General features: G+C 39.9%; 1 protein-coding gene across 2 annotated transcripts; it reads right to left on the reverse strand.

Moving 5' to 3' along the window:
- Positions 1-553: 553 nt before the first annotated feature.
- On the reverse strand, positions 554-11541 carry LOC139941168 (uncharacterized). Of its 2 annotated transcripts, none has more exons than XM_071937627.1 (2): positions 10768-11541; positions 554-5013 (listed from the first exon to the last, which is right to left on the reverse strand). In XM_071937627.1, exons 1-2 carry the CDS (start codon positions 11210-11212, stop codon positions 4328-4330), a joined length of 1131 nt encoding a protein of 376 aa, XP_071793728.1. In that variant the 5' UTR covers positions 11213-11541; the 3' UTR covers positions 554-4327. The 2 variants fall into 2 exon arrangements, with proteins under 2 accessions (XP_071793728.1, XP_071793727.1); XM_071937626.1 differs by having other exon boundaries at positions 554-5016.
- Positions 11542-16611: the final 5070 nt, after the last annotated feature.

Raw genomic sequence — 16611 nt, forward strand, 5'->3', positions numbered from 1 at the left:
CCAATTATTTGATTTTATTGCCATTTGTCACCGTAAGTCAACGGTCGTAGTTCGCACCAAACCGGTGACCAAACTTGAACCCAATGTACCTCACATGGTTTGAGTCTTGGCCGTAAATCAGTCAAGCCGAAAGTATGATCGAATTGAACAACTGAGCACAATGTTTTTTTGATTGGGGACAATGGTGTTGGCTCATTGCTATAATAAAGTTATCACATAGAATTTCATGCTCAAATTGATCAAAAGGACATCAATTAAAGATTTGTATCCTTTGATAAAAAAAAAATCAACAAACATTAATGAATATTTATTTATGAACTGAAAAAATAGCAATTAAACCTTCGCAATTTTTAAAAATTAATTATAAGCTTTTGTTCAATTGTTATAATCCTATAATCATAGTGTTTTCTCTACGGATAGACAGAAGCGACACAACTAAAAATTCACAAGAAGACTCATGTTACTTTACAAACATATATTTAATATTTTAACTGACTTAAAAAACAGCTGAAATGTAACGTTAGCACCGATACAGAATACGTCAGTCATTGTTTTCACAAATAAAATATTTGATCATAAAATATAATAACTCTAATTAGGTGCTTTATGTAATTAATATAAATTAAGATTTGATTTATTAAAAAGTAACCAGCCATATTTGTACATTTTTTACATTTGAGTGAACAATAAAAAAGTTCACCCGAAAATATATTTAAAAAGAAAAAAACACATTGAGCTCTCTAGGCATGCTTGGCCCGATCTCGAAGAGCAACTTAAGCAGAACATTTCTGCTTAGCACCAATAAGCAGGCAAACAGTCACAGTGGAACATGGGACGTGGTATTACTTTTGGCTGGGTCTGGTAAGCTTAAGCAACGCTGTTGGATCGGGCCATGTGCCCTATTTCATAAAGAAGCTAAGCGCACATATTTGCGCTGCACAGAAAATCGTGCTTAACAAAAACGGGTCAACAGCCAAAGTACAACATCCTCAAACGTGTTGCAAAAAGTACCAAAATCCTTTAAGAAAAATAGGGTGTTCAAATAACACCTAAGCTATGTAACTGTTTTTGTTGTTGCAGATATGAGTGTAATTTATATACCATTTGGTGTAAATTTTGATTCTTGTTTGGTCTTATGTGACCACACCCATAATGTAAACCTGAACACCCCAGCTTTTGCTGATAGGGTTAATGACAAACAGCACGGTTTAAGGCACTTACTTCCTATTAAATAACAACCTCGTAAATCTTGACTCCCTTCGAAAAATGATGGTGTAATTTTTGAGACTAAAATGAAATCGTCTGTCAACTTGACGCTTTCCATGTAATGGTTGTATAATAACGCGTCAAAGTAATAATGATTGAAACCAGAAACGTGTTCTGAAAATTACTTCTCTGGCAACATAATGTTTTCCGATTAACTGGTGCATGGTTTTATCAGGTTATACGTTTAAATTTCTAGGGGAAGTGACTGTAAACGTTTAATCTCAGGTGAGTTGGCTTGAGATTTAGCATCTTGCTAATACAGTTGTATGCACTTTGGGTAGAGTCAAAATAAACGTTTACGCCCGGTCAAATCATGAATGGTCAAGTGCTTCTGATTTATTTTATATATAAATATTACCCAAAATATTACCGTTTTCAACGAAGGGTGTGTGTTGATTTGAACAACAAAAACAACATAATTAAAAGAAACAAACAAAAGCAACAACATAAGCAACAACCAGCAACAGAAAAAGGCTTATAGATATAAAAAACCATATGAATTTCGGAAACAAAAATCTTTCCTCAAAAATGACACGTGTGATAGTATTTAAAACCTATTTAAATAGGTAAACAAACAAAAAAAACTCGACACAAGGCATTTCTCTCAGCTCCAAAAAGAAAACAAAACAAACGCCCATAACTTTTCTTGGAGTTCAGTGCAATATCAACTCTGACAGCTTCGACACATCTACGAGGAGAGATTCTCGACCGTGGAGTGCTAGCCCCACAACCCCCCGTTGTTTCCACGGGAGACGCGGGCCGGGGCCTCGCTGGATCACACGGCCGATCAATCTCAGAGGTCCCGCAGGTTTTTCCCATTTCCGTACATGTCACTTTCCATATAGTCCCCGTTGTTCATTAGAACCATCGGGGATTCGTTGCCCGTATAAGATCATGTTGATGGTGCTGATATTAAACAGTTGCTGAATGTGCCAGAGTAGCTTGTAAATCTTTCACATTTAGTTATGTCCCAGAATGTAGCGATTAGTATGTTTGAATAGAGCTGTAAAAGATATTTTAGTATCTTTTCCGCCTTCATGCATTTTGAAGTATAGGCCTAGCCTTTATCAACTGTGCCAAATTTCATAGAGCTGCTTTGGATTTAGCAGAAATGAGCAGGATACCAGTCATCAATTAGACATGTGACAAGGTATTTGGGCTGGTAACCTTATTCTGGTGAACATAATTATTTTATGCTCAGCTACTTTTTGTGGTACCCTTTTCATCGTTTGCGATCCAGTTTCTCCTTAGCAATTAAAGGGTGGGGTTCGTTACTTCCACACAATGTAAAGTGTAAACAATTAGTTTGTACACACGTATATAAATGAACGATGACGTAGTTCCTTATTCTGTTATTGAAATGTCAAAAAGGATGAAGGAGCGCACGTCCACAATGTTCATGTAAACTTGCCTAAATTGTGAAAACCCTTTGAGTGCTGAGCTTGATATAACGAGCATGAAATGACAGAGAACGCCAACAGGCAAAATCTGTTCGTTCGCTCTAAATCTTGTAAGAAACCGGAGGGGGACCGAACAAAAATGGAAATAATCTAATATCCTTAATTACGCAAAAACTGTATAAGTCTGACATACTACAATAACCCATTGGGAGCATTTGTTGGAACTATTTCCGGTTGCCGTCAGAGTGTCGAACCCCATGAGTACTGGTTCTTGATTCGTCTACAATTCACACAATCAATCCAACAGGAACCACTGTGATTTGTCAATTTGTTTTTGTTCTTGTTTTTTCTTTCCTTTTTTTATGAAGGGCTGGTTCTACTTAAAGACGTAACCTAAAAAGAAGTCACCTCTCGTACCTGGAGACGTTTTGTCGTCAAAAATGATGGATTATTTTCCCTAAATCGATGCATTTGCCTCCTATTTCTGTTTCCTTCGTTAACCTTTTGTCGTTGGTTGCTGATGGGAGACAGTTTTTTGTCGTAGTGCACCCGTTAAAGATACGGCCTTTTGGTTATATGCGGTTGTCGTTTTTAGAAGTGTTTTAACAATAATAAAATGTTTTTTTCCAAGGATGGTATTAATTTTCCCAATTTCCAAACTGGAACAGTTTTTGGGTCTTCTATTCTTTGGTTTATCAGCGCAGAAAAACGCCTGTTTGGGTTCAAAATGTAGGTTGAATGATAAGGTATCGTTTCCTAAAACCTTTTCACCGGTTCGAATAATATAACAAATACTCCATCTTTTCAAGTCTCCAGAAAACAAAAATAGAATGACGTTTAACCACTTGGGTTCTCAGTGTTGTTCCCCTTATAATTTACCTCAATTTTGGTCAAGTTCTATATACGAAACAGCAACAGAGAACAATAATATTCCATTAAGGAACAAGTCACCAGACTAATTACCCTTTCAGCCTCACGTCGGTATTTGAATGGCAAGACTGTGATAATGTTATGTTGCTTTTGAAAAGATGTATTTTTTGTAAATATTTTTTTTTTTGCCAAGGGTAAACAAATATATAATTTGGGGTTTGTCAGCAACGTGTTTCACGCTTAGTTTGTGATGACCCTTCAGTTTTCATTGAAAATGAACTGATTTGAAATATTCTGGTCTGACAGTTTCTCTTGAAATATTTCACAAAGGCTCTACTTTCTATCATTGTACTAATTCGATTAATGCAAATCTAATTGACTATCAAGGCCCATCTATCCAAAACTGTTAAAGCAAATACCAAGTTGCTTAGCGCAGAAAAAACTCGCTGTGCATCAAAGGTTAAGTACCGCAGCCAAAATAAGTGTGACTAGTATCCTGTTAAGTTTTGCTGCTTAAGCAGCTCTATATATTGGGGCTGGTCCTGGTGTTGAAAGGGAGAACATCTCTTTGTTATTATCGTTATGTTGAACACATACCTCAAACCTATCGCTAATTTACATAATTGTATATTCACACGTGGTAATCTTAATCATAATAATGCATATTCATGGTTGGAACTACGTCATGTGCAAGCGGGGGTAGAACCCATCAATTATATACACGTTCTGAGCTGCTTAAAAATGTGCTCAAATGTCCAAGTAATGTACAATATTATTGTTTCTGTGATTGTTCACTTGTCTTCACCGTCTGAGTGGAAACCACTAGAGGGCGACGTACTGCAATCCATGCTCTCAACCTCCTCCCCCTCTGTGCCGCATACAGCGATAGTGGATGTCAAACAGGGGGTTGACTCCAACCTGGGGCAGTCCTCAGTGGGTGTGGTTCCGTCCTTGCTTCGCAGCTCAGTGTCGAGGGTGCCCCCAAGTGACTCCTCCGGGCCGAGGTGATGCTGCGAGTTGTCCGCCAGCCTCTGGCTGTACTGCTCCCGGCACTGTTGCTGCTCAGACAGCGTGCTCAGTCGGTCATCCTCATCCTCATCATCATCGCCATCCTCCTCCTTGAAGCGTGACGATGATGTCTTGGTCACCATGGCGACCGCATCCTCCCCACCAGATGATGGCGAGGAGATATCGAAGCATTTCTTGGTCGTGACCGTAACGTCCATGTTCAATTCCTCCATGTCCCGTTTCAGCTTCGCCCGCCTGTTCTGGAACCACGTGATAACCTGGGCGTTGGTCAGGCCCAGCACGGAGGCAATCTCGTCTCTGTCGGCCGGGGTCAGATATTTCTGGTACAGGAATCGGCGCTCCAGTTCGAAGATCTGCTGATTGTTGAAGGCAGTGCGAGACTTGCGCTTTTTCCTTGGGGGCTGGCGATTGAAGAGGTGGAGTGGGTCCCGTTTGCCATTTACGGTAGCTGCTGCGAACAAAACACAAAGAATAACATCCGTTTTAAACATTTCTCAAAATCAGCCCAACAACTCATAGTCATTGCAGTCTTTCATAGATGACGCAACTCATCACGTCACATATTTACGTATCTCGAGTATCCCTTCATTTCGGACTAGGGCAAAGAAAGTAAACGAAATTCACCTAAATCGAAAAGCCTAAAAGTGTTACTTGAACAGAACTCCTGTCTGTGAATAAGGCACACGGCTGATGAAATCCATAAAATAGATCTAAGTAATTAATCACACACACAAAAACACCAATATATACAATCTTCCCATAATGATGTAACTCGTGACGTCAACAATTTTTAACCCGTCAACTCAATGAGTTTAACTTTTAATGTCTAGTTTTAAAAAGAAGGTCATCAAAAACAAATGTAGCAAGAGAAAATAGTTTTGGCCTAGCGTTTCAACCCTATAGCAGAGTCTTTCTCGAAGGCTAAGACAAATGTTATCAAGCAATCAACACAAACAATTTAAAGAACCATGGATTTCCTTAGAATGTGTCTACCCCCTTAAACAAACACTTTTAATATTTAGATAATGAAATTTGTACAGTCATATCTGGAGTAATATGTTAAAGATTATCAATGTGTCCCAGAGGGGTTTGTCATAGTTCGTAGATTATTAATGTTGCCGCTATACTCAGACGCTGAGAAAGTGCAGTTCACATTTTTCTATCTGCAGCAGACTCTCTATTTTTTTAATATTTGTTGAGTATAATTTCCGTTGGATTGGAAGACATCCTTCCTCAAAATTGATAATCCTAATTTGAAACTTTTTTCATTCAATTAGACAAAACCGTCTTATAAGATAATATATCCACCGGTTATAAACTAAGACTTGGTGTCACTATTCACCCCCATCATCTGCTTATAACGGGAACTATCATTTAACCAAATAGGCCCAAGTTGTTACTATCTTTAATTTGAACCACTTTCGAAAAAAGGTCGATGGACGTTGTGCTGATTTCAGCGATGTTGTTGTTGCATGCTGTTGTTGTTGTTTTTGGTTCTTGGTGTTTTGTTTAGTTTGATATTGTTGTTATTTTAGGGGGGTGATAAATTCTCTCACACAACCCGATATGCCATGCAGGTGAAACGTCTCATCATAATCGCTACTACATTTTAGTCTGCAATGTTTAAAATCCGGGTTAAAGGCTGGCGACATGTCTTGTGGAACATCACTAACCATTTTATTATAAACAAACAATAGTTTGTACAGAAATTCCACTGGAATTACCAAATTCTAAAAATACAGTTGGTGTAATGCATGTATAATGCGAACGTATCTTTCCCATATGCAGTAGACGTTACTGATTTGTATATAATAGATGTGGAATTGTTGTATTTGAACATATGGTAGCATTTCAGTGTTTTTATTTTTCATAATGATCTATTGAGACCAATGTCTGTCATCGCTTGAGCTGGTTTTTATATCATTATTCAAAGCAAACTGGATTTTAATTTACCACTTATAAAAAAAGGTTATCTACAACGCATGTGTTGGAAATTGTTAAGAAAATATGGGAGTTTCATTTTAAAATCTCAGTGGTTGTTACACTGCAAAAACTAGGGGTAATAATTGATTCCATATAAGTGTTGTCACATATTATAATAAAGAAAAACAGGTTTTCGTAGCGTATACAAGTTCATTCAAGGGCCCAGAATCAAAGAGCTGCTTAAGCAGAAATTGTTATCTAAATATATTTTGCTAAGCAAGCGTAAGCCGGATGCCAGACACAGACACAGATATGTCAATGGTCTTAAACTGTTTCTGTGACGTCACTCTATTTACGAAAGTGTAGATTCGTGACTACACTGTACATGCACTCGCCTTCTGCATGCTCCTACATTCTAACAACGAATCTACACTTTCTCGTTCAGTTGATTCTCCTTCATAAGCCCATTCCAGTTAGCAACATTTTGCAACTTTTTTTGTGATTAATCAGCTCGATGAAATGTACCCAGTTCCAATCCCCTAGAGAAATAGTTTAGTCTGAAATGCAGCACAAGTCAAGGAAATAGCATTTGAACAATCCGTCAAATCACAGTTTCGTATTTCGATCACACAAATCGCACTAAACCGGGTATGCACGTCACACAAAATCATTGTCAAAACTTGAGTCCGGTATCGTTGTTTTCACTTTAAAGTGACCTCTAAGCTGATGAAATTTCCACAGATTTTTTAGAGTGTGTGTTGATTAACAATTTTTTTTAGAACTGTGCCTGTCTCTTCTTCTTTGAGATGGCGTGGATCGGGTTGCCTGCTCGTTGCACCGTGTGACTTGACTTGTAGGGAATTTTAACGTGCCCTCCCTTAGTAAACCTACTTCATAATTTTTGGGTCCAAACAAATTAAGACATAACTCAATATACTATCAATTCGTTTTAGTATTAACCTACAACAACCAGGGTTTGATAGGGGTTTGAGTATGGCATGGCCCCGAGAAGACATTTAACTATAGGAGTCTACTGCCTTCCCTATAAGTAAAACCTACTTCATCCATTTTCAGGTTAAAACGAACTCAGACATGTATTTTATTTTATTTTACAAACCTACACCAACCAGAGTTTGAGTGGGGTTTGTGTGTAACATCAAGAGAAAATTTTACTACATTGCTCTCCATTAACCTACAATGAGTATAAGTAAATCCATTTTTAGGTCAAAACAAATTAAGACATTACTCATCCCCCCCCTTTTTTTTTTACAGACATACACCAACCAGGGTTTGAGTGTAATTTATAAGGTTGTTATATAAGCAATTCATTACGTGTCATAATCCTGCACAGTCATGTCCGATCCGTATAGCTGCGACTGTTAGTTGTTTCAATTAGTAGTCCATTTATATGATCAACTCGATCAATGGTAACACACTTAGAAAAAGAAGGGGCTGGGTTTCCATTCACGTAGAGCTAGCTGGCCAGGATATGTTCGTGATTTTGGGCACATGAAATGGGGTCCGGTTGTTCATCATAGTCAGGTCTGATTATCATCAACCCTTCAACTATATCCCTCTGTTTGGAATTATTTCAGTTTGGATAAATGTGGTCAAAGTTGTTTTTTTAAATTTACAACCGATGTATCTGCATAAACTGTAGGCCCCACTACAAACTCAAAACCGACCTCATAGTCGTTTGTTTTTGCACTGGTTGCATGTAATCCATTTCAGGCAGTTCATTAGATACTTCGAGGGAAATAACTGCCTTAACCTCCTTAACTGTTGCTGGTAGATCTCTAACTCTTTGAAGAGTTGAAGCATACCGTACTTTATACTGATTCTAGGACATTTGTAACAAATTGTTAAAGTGAAACACTAAACATGTATAGCGCTGCCTAAGCAGAAAGTTTACTGAACAATTTTCTGTTGAGCTAAACTTTGCTGAAAATAAATCAAATACATGAAGAAGAAAAAATGTGGAATGGTATTTCAGCTGATAACCTTGTCCTGGCAAGCAAGATTGTTTTGTGCCAAGCGTGTTGATCTATGCCCATTATCAAAAAGGGATGGTTGCGGATACAACTGCGGCAATTAAATACAAATATGGCGAACTACAACTATGTGTATTTTGGTTTAAATTTTTCCTGTACTATTGGCTTGTCGAGAACATGGAAAAAACAAGGTCTCTATTATAACCATACCACATACAATATAGATATTTGTTTCGATTAGGTCACCGAACACTGGGACTAGGTTTAAGAATGTGGCGAACCAGTGGTTTCAACAGCAGCTGTGTTAAATTCACAGTAAAAATCCATTATAACATTAGAGGCAAGTAATTCGATTTCGAGATGTGTTTTATTGGTGACGGAGAGAGAGAGGATTGTGTTATGCTTCACCCGCAGTTTTAATATACCGTACCCTGTGCGTTTTACACGGCGGCTGGCTGCCTACGGTGTTTGGGTCGGGGAGGTTTTTTTTCAGCCCAAGCTGGGCTGAATTGAACAAACCCCATTCCGAAAATAGCCCAATAAGCCCAGTTGGAATTTAACAAAGTGGCGAGGTATGTTTAACCTTTTGTTCGTTTAGTACAGGACTAAATTAGATTATGTGGTTATCACATTTTTCAGACGGAGAAAGACAATAATTGTAATGACCGTTTGAATTTCAATTGGCTGTACATACCTTAGGCAAATTAACAGAGAGCTATTTGGTGATTACTGGCGAAAATATCTTCGTCTGTAATATTGATTGTCACTTTTGAGAAATAGCACTTTGAATACCCACTAATCAACGTTCCTAGCAATTAATTTGATTTTATAGCAGACAAATTTCCATAAATATGTAGACAAATTTCCATAGTGCACTTAGTCCAACACAGAATGTAAACAATGTTTCGTTGCTTATAACTGTAAATAAACCCATTTGTAATGTTCTTTTTTAAAGTGTACTTTTTGTCTTGAATTGAAAAAAATAATGAACTACTTTCGATTTTGTGTCTGTGGTTTCAACTACCCGATTAAGATTTTATATCCTTGTGTCACGGTGGACGCTCGTCACCCGGGCAGTCACAGCACGGACTCCCATGTTCTCTGGTGGCCAATGGTCACGGTTCGCGTCAACTGGACAAATTGTGACACGAATTTGTTGTTGACACAGATTTCTTTTAATCAGAACGCCCATTAATCATAAGGGTTTTATATTAAAATGCGATTGGGTTACAGTTGTTTGATATTTATCCTCTGTGTGATCTCAAAAGAGTCACCATGGAACCGATTTATAAACCTTTTGAGAGCACAGTTTTTCAACAAACTGCGACAAACCATTATACGTTTTGTCTGGTGTGATTTTTGGTTGCACAAGTTCATTTAATTCTGTCATTTTTAAGTAAAAACTTAGACGTTAGACAATCACGCAAAGGACCGTATTTCAGACAGAAGTACTTCACGGAGCATTTGGCTCTGGTATTTCCAAATCTATTGTCAATCCTCACCGATCATTAATTTTTTTGAGAGAAGGTCCAGTAAAGTTTCGAGGACAGGAACATCATTCGTGTCACTCCCTATTGCACTCTCCTCTGTGTGTGTTTAGCAATAAAACAGTCTACCTGTTTTACATTCCCCTTCTTTGACAACCCCTAAAGCTATGATCTTACTATTTTAACAGTGTATGGCTGCTTGTACTAATATAGCATTTCATAGAAAAGCTGAGTTTCCAAATACATATTATGTTTGATTGACTTTTAAAACAAAAGGTATACTTAATTATGTTTTTATTGAATATCTTTAAATGTCGAGCACGTGTCCAAATCCCACTCATTTCCAGTCATGAGTTGACTTGACGCCCACTGTTAGCTCTATGTTGTAATCAAAATTGCTTCAACATGTCCAAAGTGGCTCTCTGAAAATCCTCCAGTCTGCTAACCACCGAAGGATATTTCTAATTTGAGTGGTTACTCAAGGACCCTCTGCAGTATAACGGCCTTTGCATTTATGTCATTCTAGCCCTATGTCATTTTTAGTAGCAAAAACAGTTACCATCGTTGTAAATAAGAACTTGTTTAATGGATTTGAGGCATTGTATGGTGAGGTATCAATATATATTTGGTTTGCGGTAACACCATGTGTGTCTACTTGCCATGTAGATTGTATCTTTAGAGAGCCGTCTTGCTATCTACTATAGAAGTAGATTTTCGGATATCAGGAGACTTTGATTTCAGAACTTGATTAATATTAAGTGAGTTTTTAAAGAAAACTTTGTGTATTTTGTCACCACGTACCTTCAGCAGCTCTCAAGATACTCGTCTCAAGACCAGTAAACGTCTTATTAGCCAGCTCCTCCAAGGCAGAGAGTGGTGAACCATTTGCATCCTTGGTCACCCCTGAGGGTTGCGTCTTCTCAGTAGCCTCACGCACGGGGAAATTGGCGTCTTTACTCGGCGATGACGGCAGGGTCGTCCCGGTGGTGGCTTGCGCCGTCCACGGAGAAGAAGACGGGCTGAGTGGCGAACCGCAGGACGTGTTGGTAGTGGTGGTGGTGGTGCTTTCACATTCTCGCTCGATCCCGCCGATTTTTGATCCCAGGATATCTTTGATGAAGAAGGATGTGTAGGGCCGGGGGTTGCTCCGGTGGTGGACGGGCTGGAGCTGAACGCGAACGGCAGATACCCGCTGAAAGGGTAGATAGACCCCTCCGTGGCCACTTAGAGATGGTGCTAAAGCCATGGTGGACAAGCTTATGACGAGTCGAGTGAGTCTCGATGGCCTATATTATAATCCAGGACTGCTTAGTTTTAAAGTGACTTTTATGAAATCACCGGGCTTTAATGTGTCCAGAGTCGGCGTATAGATGATGGTTAAACTGTGATCATGTATCGAATGAGACACTCCAGTGCGGTTTGCATCATCACTTGTTATAGCTGGGCCGGGGACCATGTGATACAGCCGGCTCTCCTCCCCCCTGTGTTACAGTGATGGAGTGACGGCTAGAGGTGTGTGTGTGTGTGACTACTCATTGGCTGCTCACACACAGTACGTAGTAGTGCCGAGATCCCTAGGAACAACAAACTCAGACTTACACAGCTAACGAGGCAATCACCAGCCCGTACAGGCGACCCCAGAGGGGGCACTGTATAGACCCAAGCACATCACATCCGCGACCTGTCATTCGAGTCGTTAGTCATGCTAATTGGCCGATCTGTTTTCCTATTGGCTTCTAATCAAATTAACGGCTTATTTATACAGTTGTCCCAACCAATCACGGCCGGCAAACCCCAACCAAATGTCTTCACTATATAGGGGCGGAGTTGGCTGAGTGCGTGCGTGAGTGTGATGTTGTAAGTACGTGTACACCTACTACCGAGGCGAGAATTATAACCGGTAGAACCCGCAGGAGCTGTGGGTCCCAAGGCCTCGCCGCGTTTATGTTGATGTAACATTTCATTCCCCGAGTAATCAATGTCTTGTTGGGGCATATTACAAGCCACTTAACCGACCCTTTTACGGTAATATCACCAATATTGGGCACCCCTGTCGCGAGCCCGGACTAGGTTCAGCTGTTACCCTCGAATCATATACAGGGGGTTGATTTCCACGCCACTCTAAAACTAACTCGTTCGTCTGAGTGAAAAAGAATGAAAGAAACCTCTTCCGTTTCATGAGAAGAAAAAACCTTTAACTGTTCGTCTCGTGTTACGCACACAACAACTTAAAGTGATATAATTAATTTGTTTTGTGCGACCTTCTGCTCGCAAATTACCTGCTCCAGGCCCCGTAGAGGGCCCGTAGGCTGATCGGATACCTTGATGGCAAAGTTGAGACGTCAAGATTTCCTGACAGCTTCATGCTGATCGCATAAAAACGCATAGCCTCTTTTTCTCCCTTTTCTTAATCTTTTGCCAAGGCCAAGCGCCATCAATTCATCAGTCACGGCCTTAAGTTTCTTATCTTTCTCTCGTCAGGTGCGCGAGACACCTTACCTCTTTACTTACCCCGTGAAAGAACTGTAACTCAAGTCACCCTTGGTCACACCCATAAAAAGTAACCCGTAAAACATCACAGATTTAATTGGTAGTGAGTTTCTTTTATGTTCCACATTGTTTCCATCCTCCCCTGATAGAACAAGACGAGCGAAAAAAAGATGAGGGGGGAAAAGGTCTAGCCTTGGAGCAATTCGTTTCCCTTAGATCAGGCAACATGGAAAATCACTCCCTATGTGAAGTCAGTCAGCGGTGTTGTAAATCACTTAAAATATGAGGGTGGAGAGAGGCATGCTCGCCGTCTTCTAAAATTCACGGCCCGGTCCTGACTGATGCACCAGGCCCTGCCGTAAATCTTGGCCCTGCGTTCCGGCGTTTAACAACTTCTTGTCCTGCCTCGACACCTCTCGTGATGACACGTTCATGGGGGGAGCCGGGCCTATTATTGTGGAGAGAGCTAGGCCCTTTTCGAATCCACGGCTTCGACCGGCTCCAGATGCCATTCAGGCTAGGTTGGCCCTTGACAATTGCACGTGCTTTGCCTTTGCGTACGAACTCAGGGCTTCAGACGAGAGGACAGAGCCTGAAGTCGAATCCAGAGCCTGAAGTCGAATCCATAGTCGAAGCCGTGGTTTCGAAAAGGGTCAAAGAGAGAGACCACTACAGAACCCCTCCTCCTGCTGGATGTGTTTTGCATTTAACACCTTGTGGTTCTCATGTACAAAGCGGTTTTGAGTGTTGAGGATCTAATCATTTCTTGTTTACATGGAGTTACGAAGGATAATTATAGCTTACCTTGCCGAGTAAGATCAACTTACCCCGGCTCTTGGGGCCTGCCATATCGTTGACACAGTGCCCACAGATCGGTAATCACTTACAGTGGTGTATCAAGATCTGGCGGCCATGGCTGTCTAACAAACATTCGGCACGTTTTTTTAAAACACAACGTTTTACACCCACCACACTTACAAAAAAAGGAAAGAAAAAAGAAGTCAGAAACATGTGGAGTGCAGAGGGGAATATGTGGTCAGGTCCCCGTCGCGAAGAAATTAAAGCGCCTCTGTGACCAACTGTGTGCGTGGCCTAAAGCTTGTACTAGTCCCACACCGCCAACAGGGTTTAGTTTTCTTGAAGATAACAAGAGAAAGTAAACCCCGCAATAAAAATACAGTGTCAAGACTTAACACAAGGCTACCAGATGAGGTTCGAGCTGTACAGCGGGTTTTTTTTTTTAAGTGCAAGAACACACCAAAAAAACACATATGAATCTGTCTTGGGTGTATTAATCCTTCAGTATAATAATGTTTTCCACTTTGGGGTGGGGCGAATTCCCAGAAGATTCACTAGTGTAAGGGAAATGCCAGTGCGATGTTGAACAGAGAACTGAGTCATTCCTGTGTCGCGCTATCTCATTCACAGTCTCTACTCAGATTTTCTTACAACTCAAAAGTCCACGTATCCGATGAAAACTTGTGATGTGAATGAAGTCCATTGACATAGAGAGCTAGATAGCCCAGGGCCTAATTTCATAGAGCCGTTGAAGCACAGCATATTGCTTGATAATTGTTCGCTGAGCAGAAAGGAGCAGGATACCAGTCACAAATTGTACTTGTGACGTGGTAGTTTGGCTGGTAATCTTAATCTGCTAAGCAAAATTTTGATGTGCTTTAGCAACTCTATGAAATTGGGCTCAGTTGGTAGAGCGTAGGCACGTGCCCGGAGGTTGTTGGTTCGAATCCCACGCTATAGTCATTTGTCTTCGTTCAACCCCAACAGTTTTCCTATCATGAAAATGGTTTCCATTTGTGTACATAAAATAAGTTTTTGATTTGAACCTTTGCATGGTGGAAGTATAGCCAAGAGAGGTTTGCGGATAACACTATGTGGTAAAAAAAATATTAAATAGTTTACTTTGTTTCGATCATTGAGTTTTGGACTTGTGAAGAGATCACAACTAATTGTTGAGCTCTTATCTCAGAAACTGTTGCCTTTTAAGCAAACATGTTTTAAGAGAAGTTGTCCATATGGGCAACTTCAAACCATGTAGCCTATAGTCCTAATTTGGATGCAAATCTGTGTACATTTATATTGTCACTCTTACCAATATGTACACCCTTAACAAAAAACAAAAGAGTTTGTCTATTTTGTCATTTCTTTCAGTTGATCTCTCCCTCTTTTTCCAATGTCTGAAATGGCTGAAAGAGACTTCATGTGTAATATTGACGCCGATGATAGTAACTATTATTGATTGATACGTTGCGCTGGGTGACTTACTGCTAATAAATTCCATCGCAAAACAAACTGGCTTGGCAATTGTCACCACAAGGGGTCCTTGGGCGAAGGTGCCTTCAGTGGCCCCTTCAACAAGCTATGGGTCAAGTCATTATTGTCGACAGATTCGTGTCATGGTATAGGAAACATCTCAATACAAAGTTTGATATACGGAAGCGTATACTGCCGCCAAATGAATACAAATGTCTCTCTCTCTTATCATGTACGTACACGATAAGTTTGAAACAATCGTGTACGTTCACGATAGGTTATCGTTTACGTACACGGGAAAGTTTATTTTGTACGTATCCGACAATTATCGTGTACATACACGATAAGTTATCGTGTACGTACACGGGGAAACGTACACGGGGAAGTTTATCTTGTACGTACACAATAATTATAGTGTACATATCGTGTACATACACGGTACGTACACGATAATATTGCACTGTTTTTAGTTTTGCGGCATTGCTGCGTGATTGTTCGAGCTGATTGTTCGAGCTGATACGTTGTCGATGAGGCTTGGACTCTTCTTGGATGTTAGGTTAATTTAAACACCACAGTTTTGGCAGTGTAGAAGCAATGGTACAATCCCAGGGGCCGATTTCACAAAGATCTAAGATTGATCGTAACTGCAAATCAATCGTAGTTGCTTAGTAAAACATGATGTCACAATACAAATCACTATGACGAAAATGAAAATTTGTCTTGCGATGAATTTTATTACTTTGTGAAATCGGCCCCCAGGACAGATAATCGATTTCGGTGTCACCGTATGTATCTTTGTCAAGTCACAGGGCTTAACACTATAATATTAAGTTAATTGGCACTGGACTCTATTGACAAACACTCAAAATAGTTGCGAGCATAAAAACTCACTTGGTATTGAGCAATATTGAGAGCTGTTGATATTATAAACATTGTGAGAAGAGGCTCCCTCTGAAGTAACATAGTTTTAGAGAAAGAGGTAATTTCTCACACAATACTCAAAGACTTCAGCTGGAGCATTTTATTAGGCATCTGAAAGTACACATCTGAAAGTTGTGCAACTAGACTGTTTATTCTTTCATTATTCTCTTGCAAATTCGATGACCGGTTGAGCCAAAATTTTCACAGGTTTATTATTTTATGCATATGTTGGGATACACCAAGTGAGAGACCTAGTCTTTGGCAATTACCAAACGTGTCCAGTGTCTTTAATACTATAATAAGTTAAATGGTTCCATACATCGCTATACGGTTTCAGACTCAGTTTAATGCAGGACTGTCTTGAAAACCACAAAAAACGACGACCGCAACTGAAATTGATTAAAATGATATGTCTCATCCACGTTGACATTGGGATAATCTAATTGTAGCAGTCAGGGTGTATTCTGTTTCTATTAATCAGTCACCCCTTGTAATGGGTTGACATTTGTACAACATGGACAGGGGCCACACCCACAGTTGTATAGCTATCGCTATCGCCTTCTTTCATTAACGATCCAGGATTATTGTCGTCTGTCAGGGAGGGGATGGCGGGCTGGACGGATGGTGAAACATTAGTACATCGTCTGCTTATGACACAACGGTTGAGATGGTTAAAGGCATAGCCGTCGTTTTCACCCAACTTTTCCTAACTTGGGATTAATCTTAAGACTTGTGACGAGTTGAGTTCTATATCCATAAACGTTAGGACGCATTGAACCCACTCTTAAAAGTTTGGACGAGTTACTCGTCCCAACTCGAGATAGGATTAATTCTAGCATTTCGTGAAATCGGCTGCTGGACACGTTTTGGTAATTGTCAAAGACCAGTCTTCTCATTGGTGTATCTCAACATAGGCATAAATAACAAACCTGTAAACATTTTTACTCAACGGTCATCGAAGTT

This window comes from Asterias amurensis, chromosome 8 (genome assembly GCF_032118995.1).
Source record: "Asterias amurensis chromosome 8, ASM3211899v1".
Classification (NCBI taxonomy): Eukaryota; Metazoa; Echinodermata; class Asteroidea; order Forcipulatida; family Asteriidae; genus Asterias; species Asterias amurensis.

What these genes read in the sequence shown, in the direction of transcription:
- LOC139941168 (XM_071937626.1), bottom strand. Translation starts at nt 11,212, where the DNA reads ATGGCTTTAGCACCATCTCTAAGTGGCCACGGAGGGGTCTATCTACCC. An exon ending in TATCTTGAGAGCTGCTGAAG is followed by an intron (nt 5,017 to 10,767) that starts GTACGTGGTGAC and finishes TTTTGTTCGCAG; the next exon opens with CAGCTACCGTAAATGGCAAA.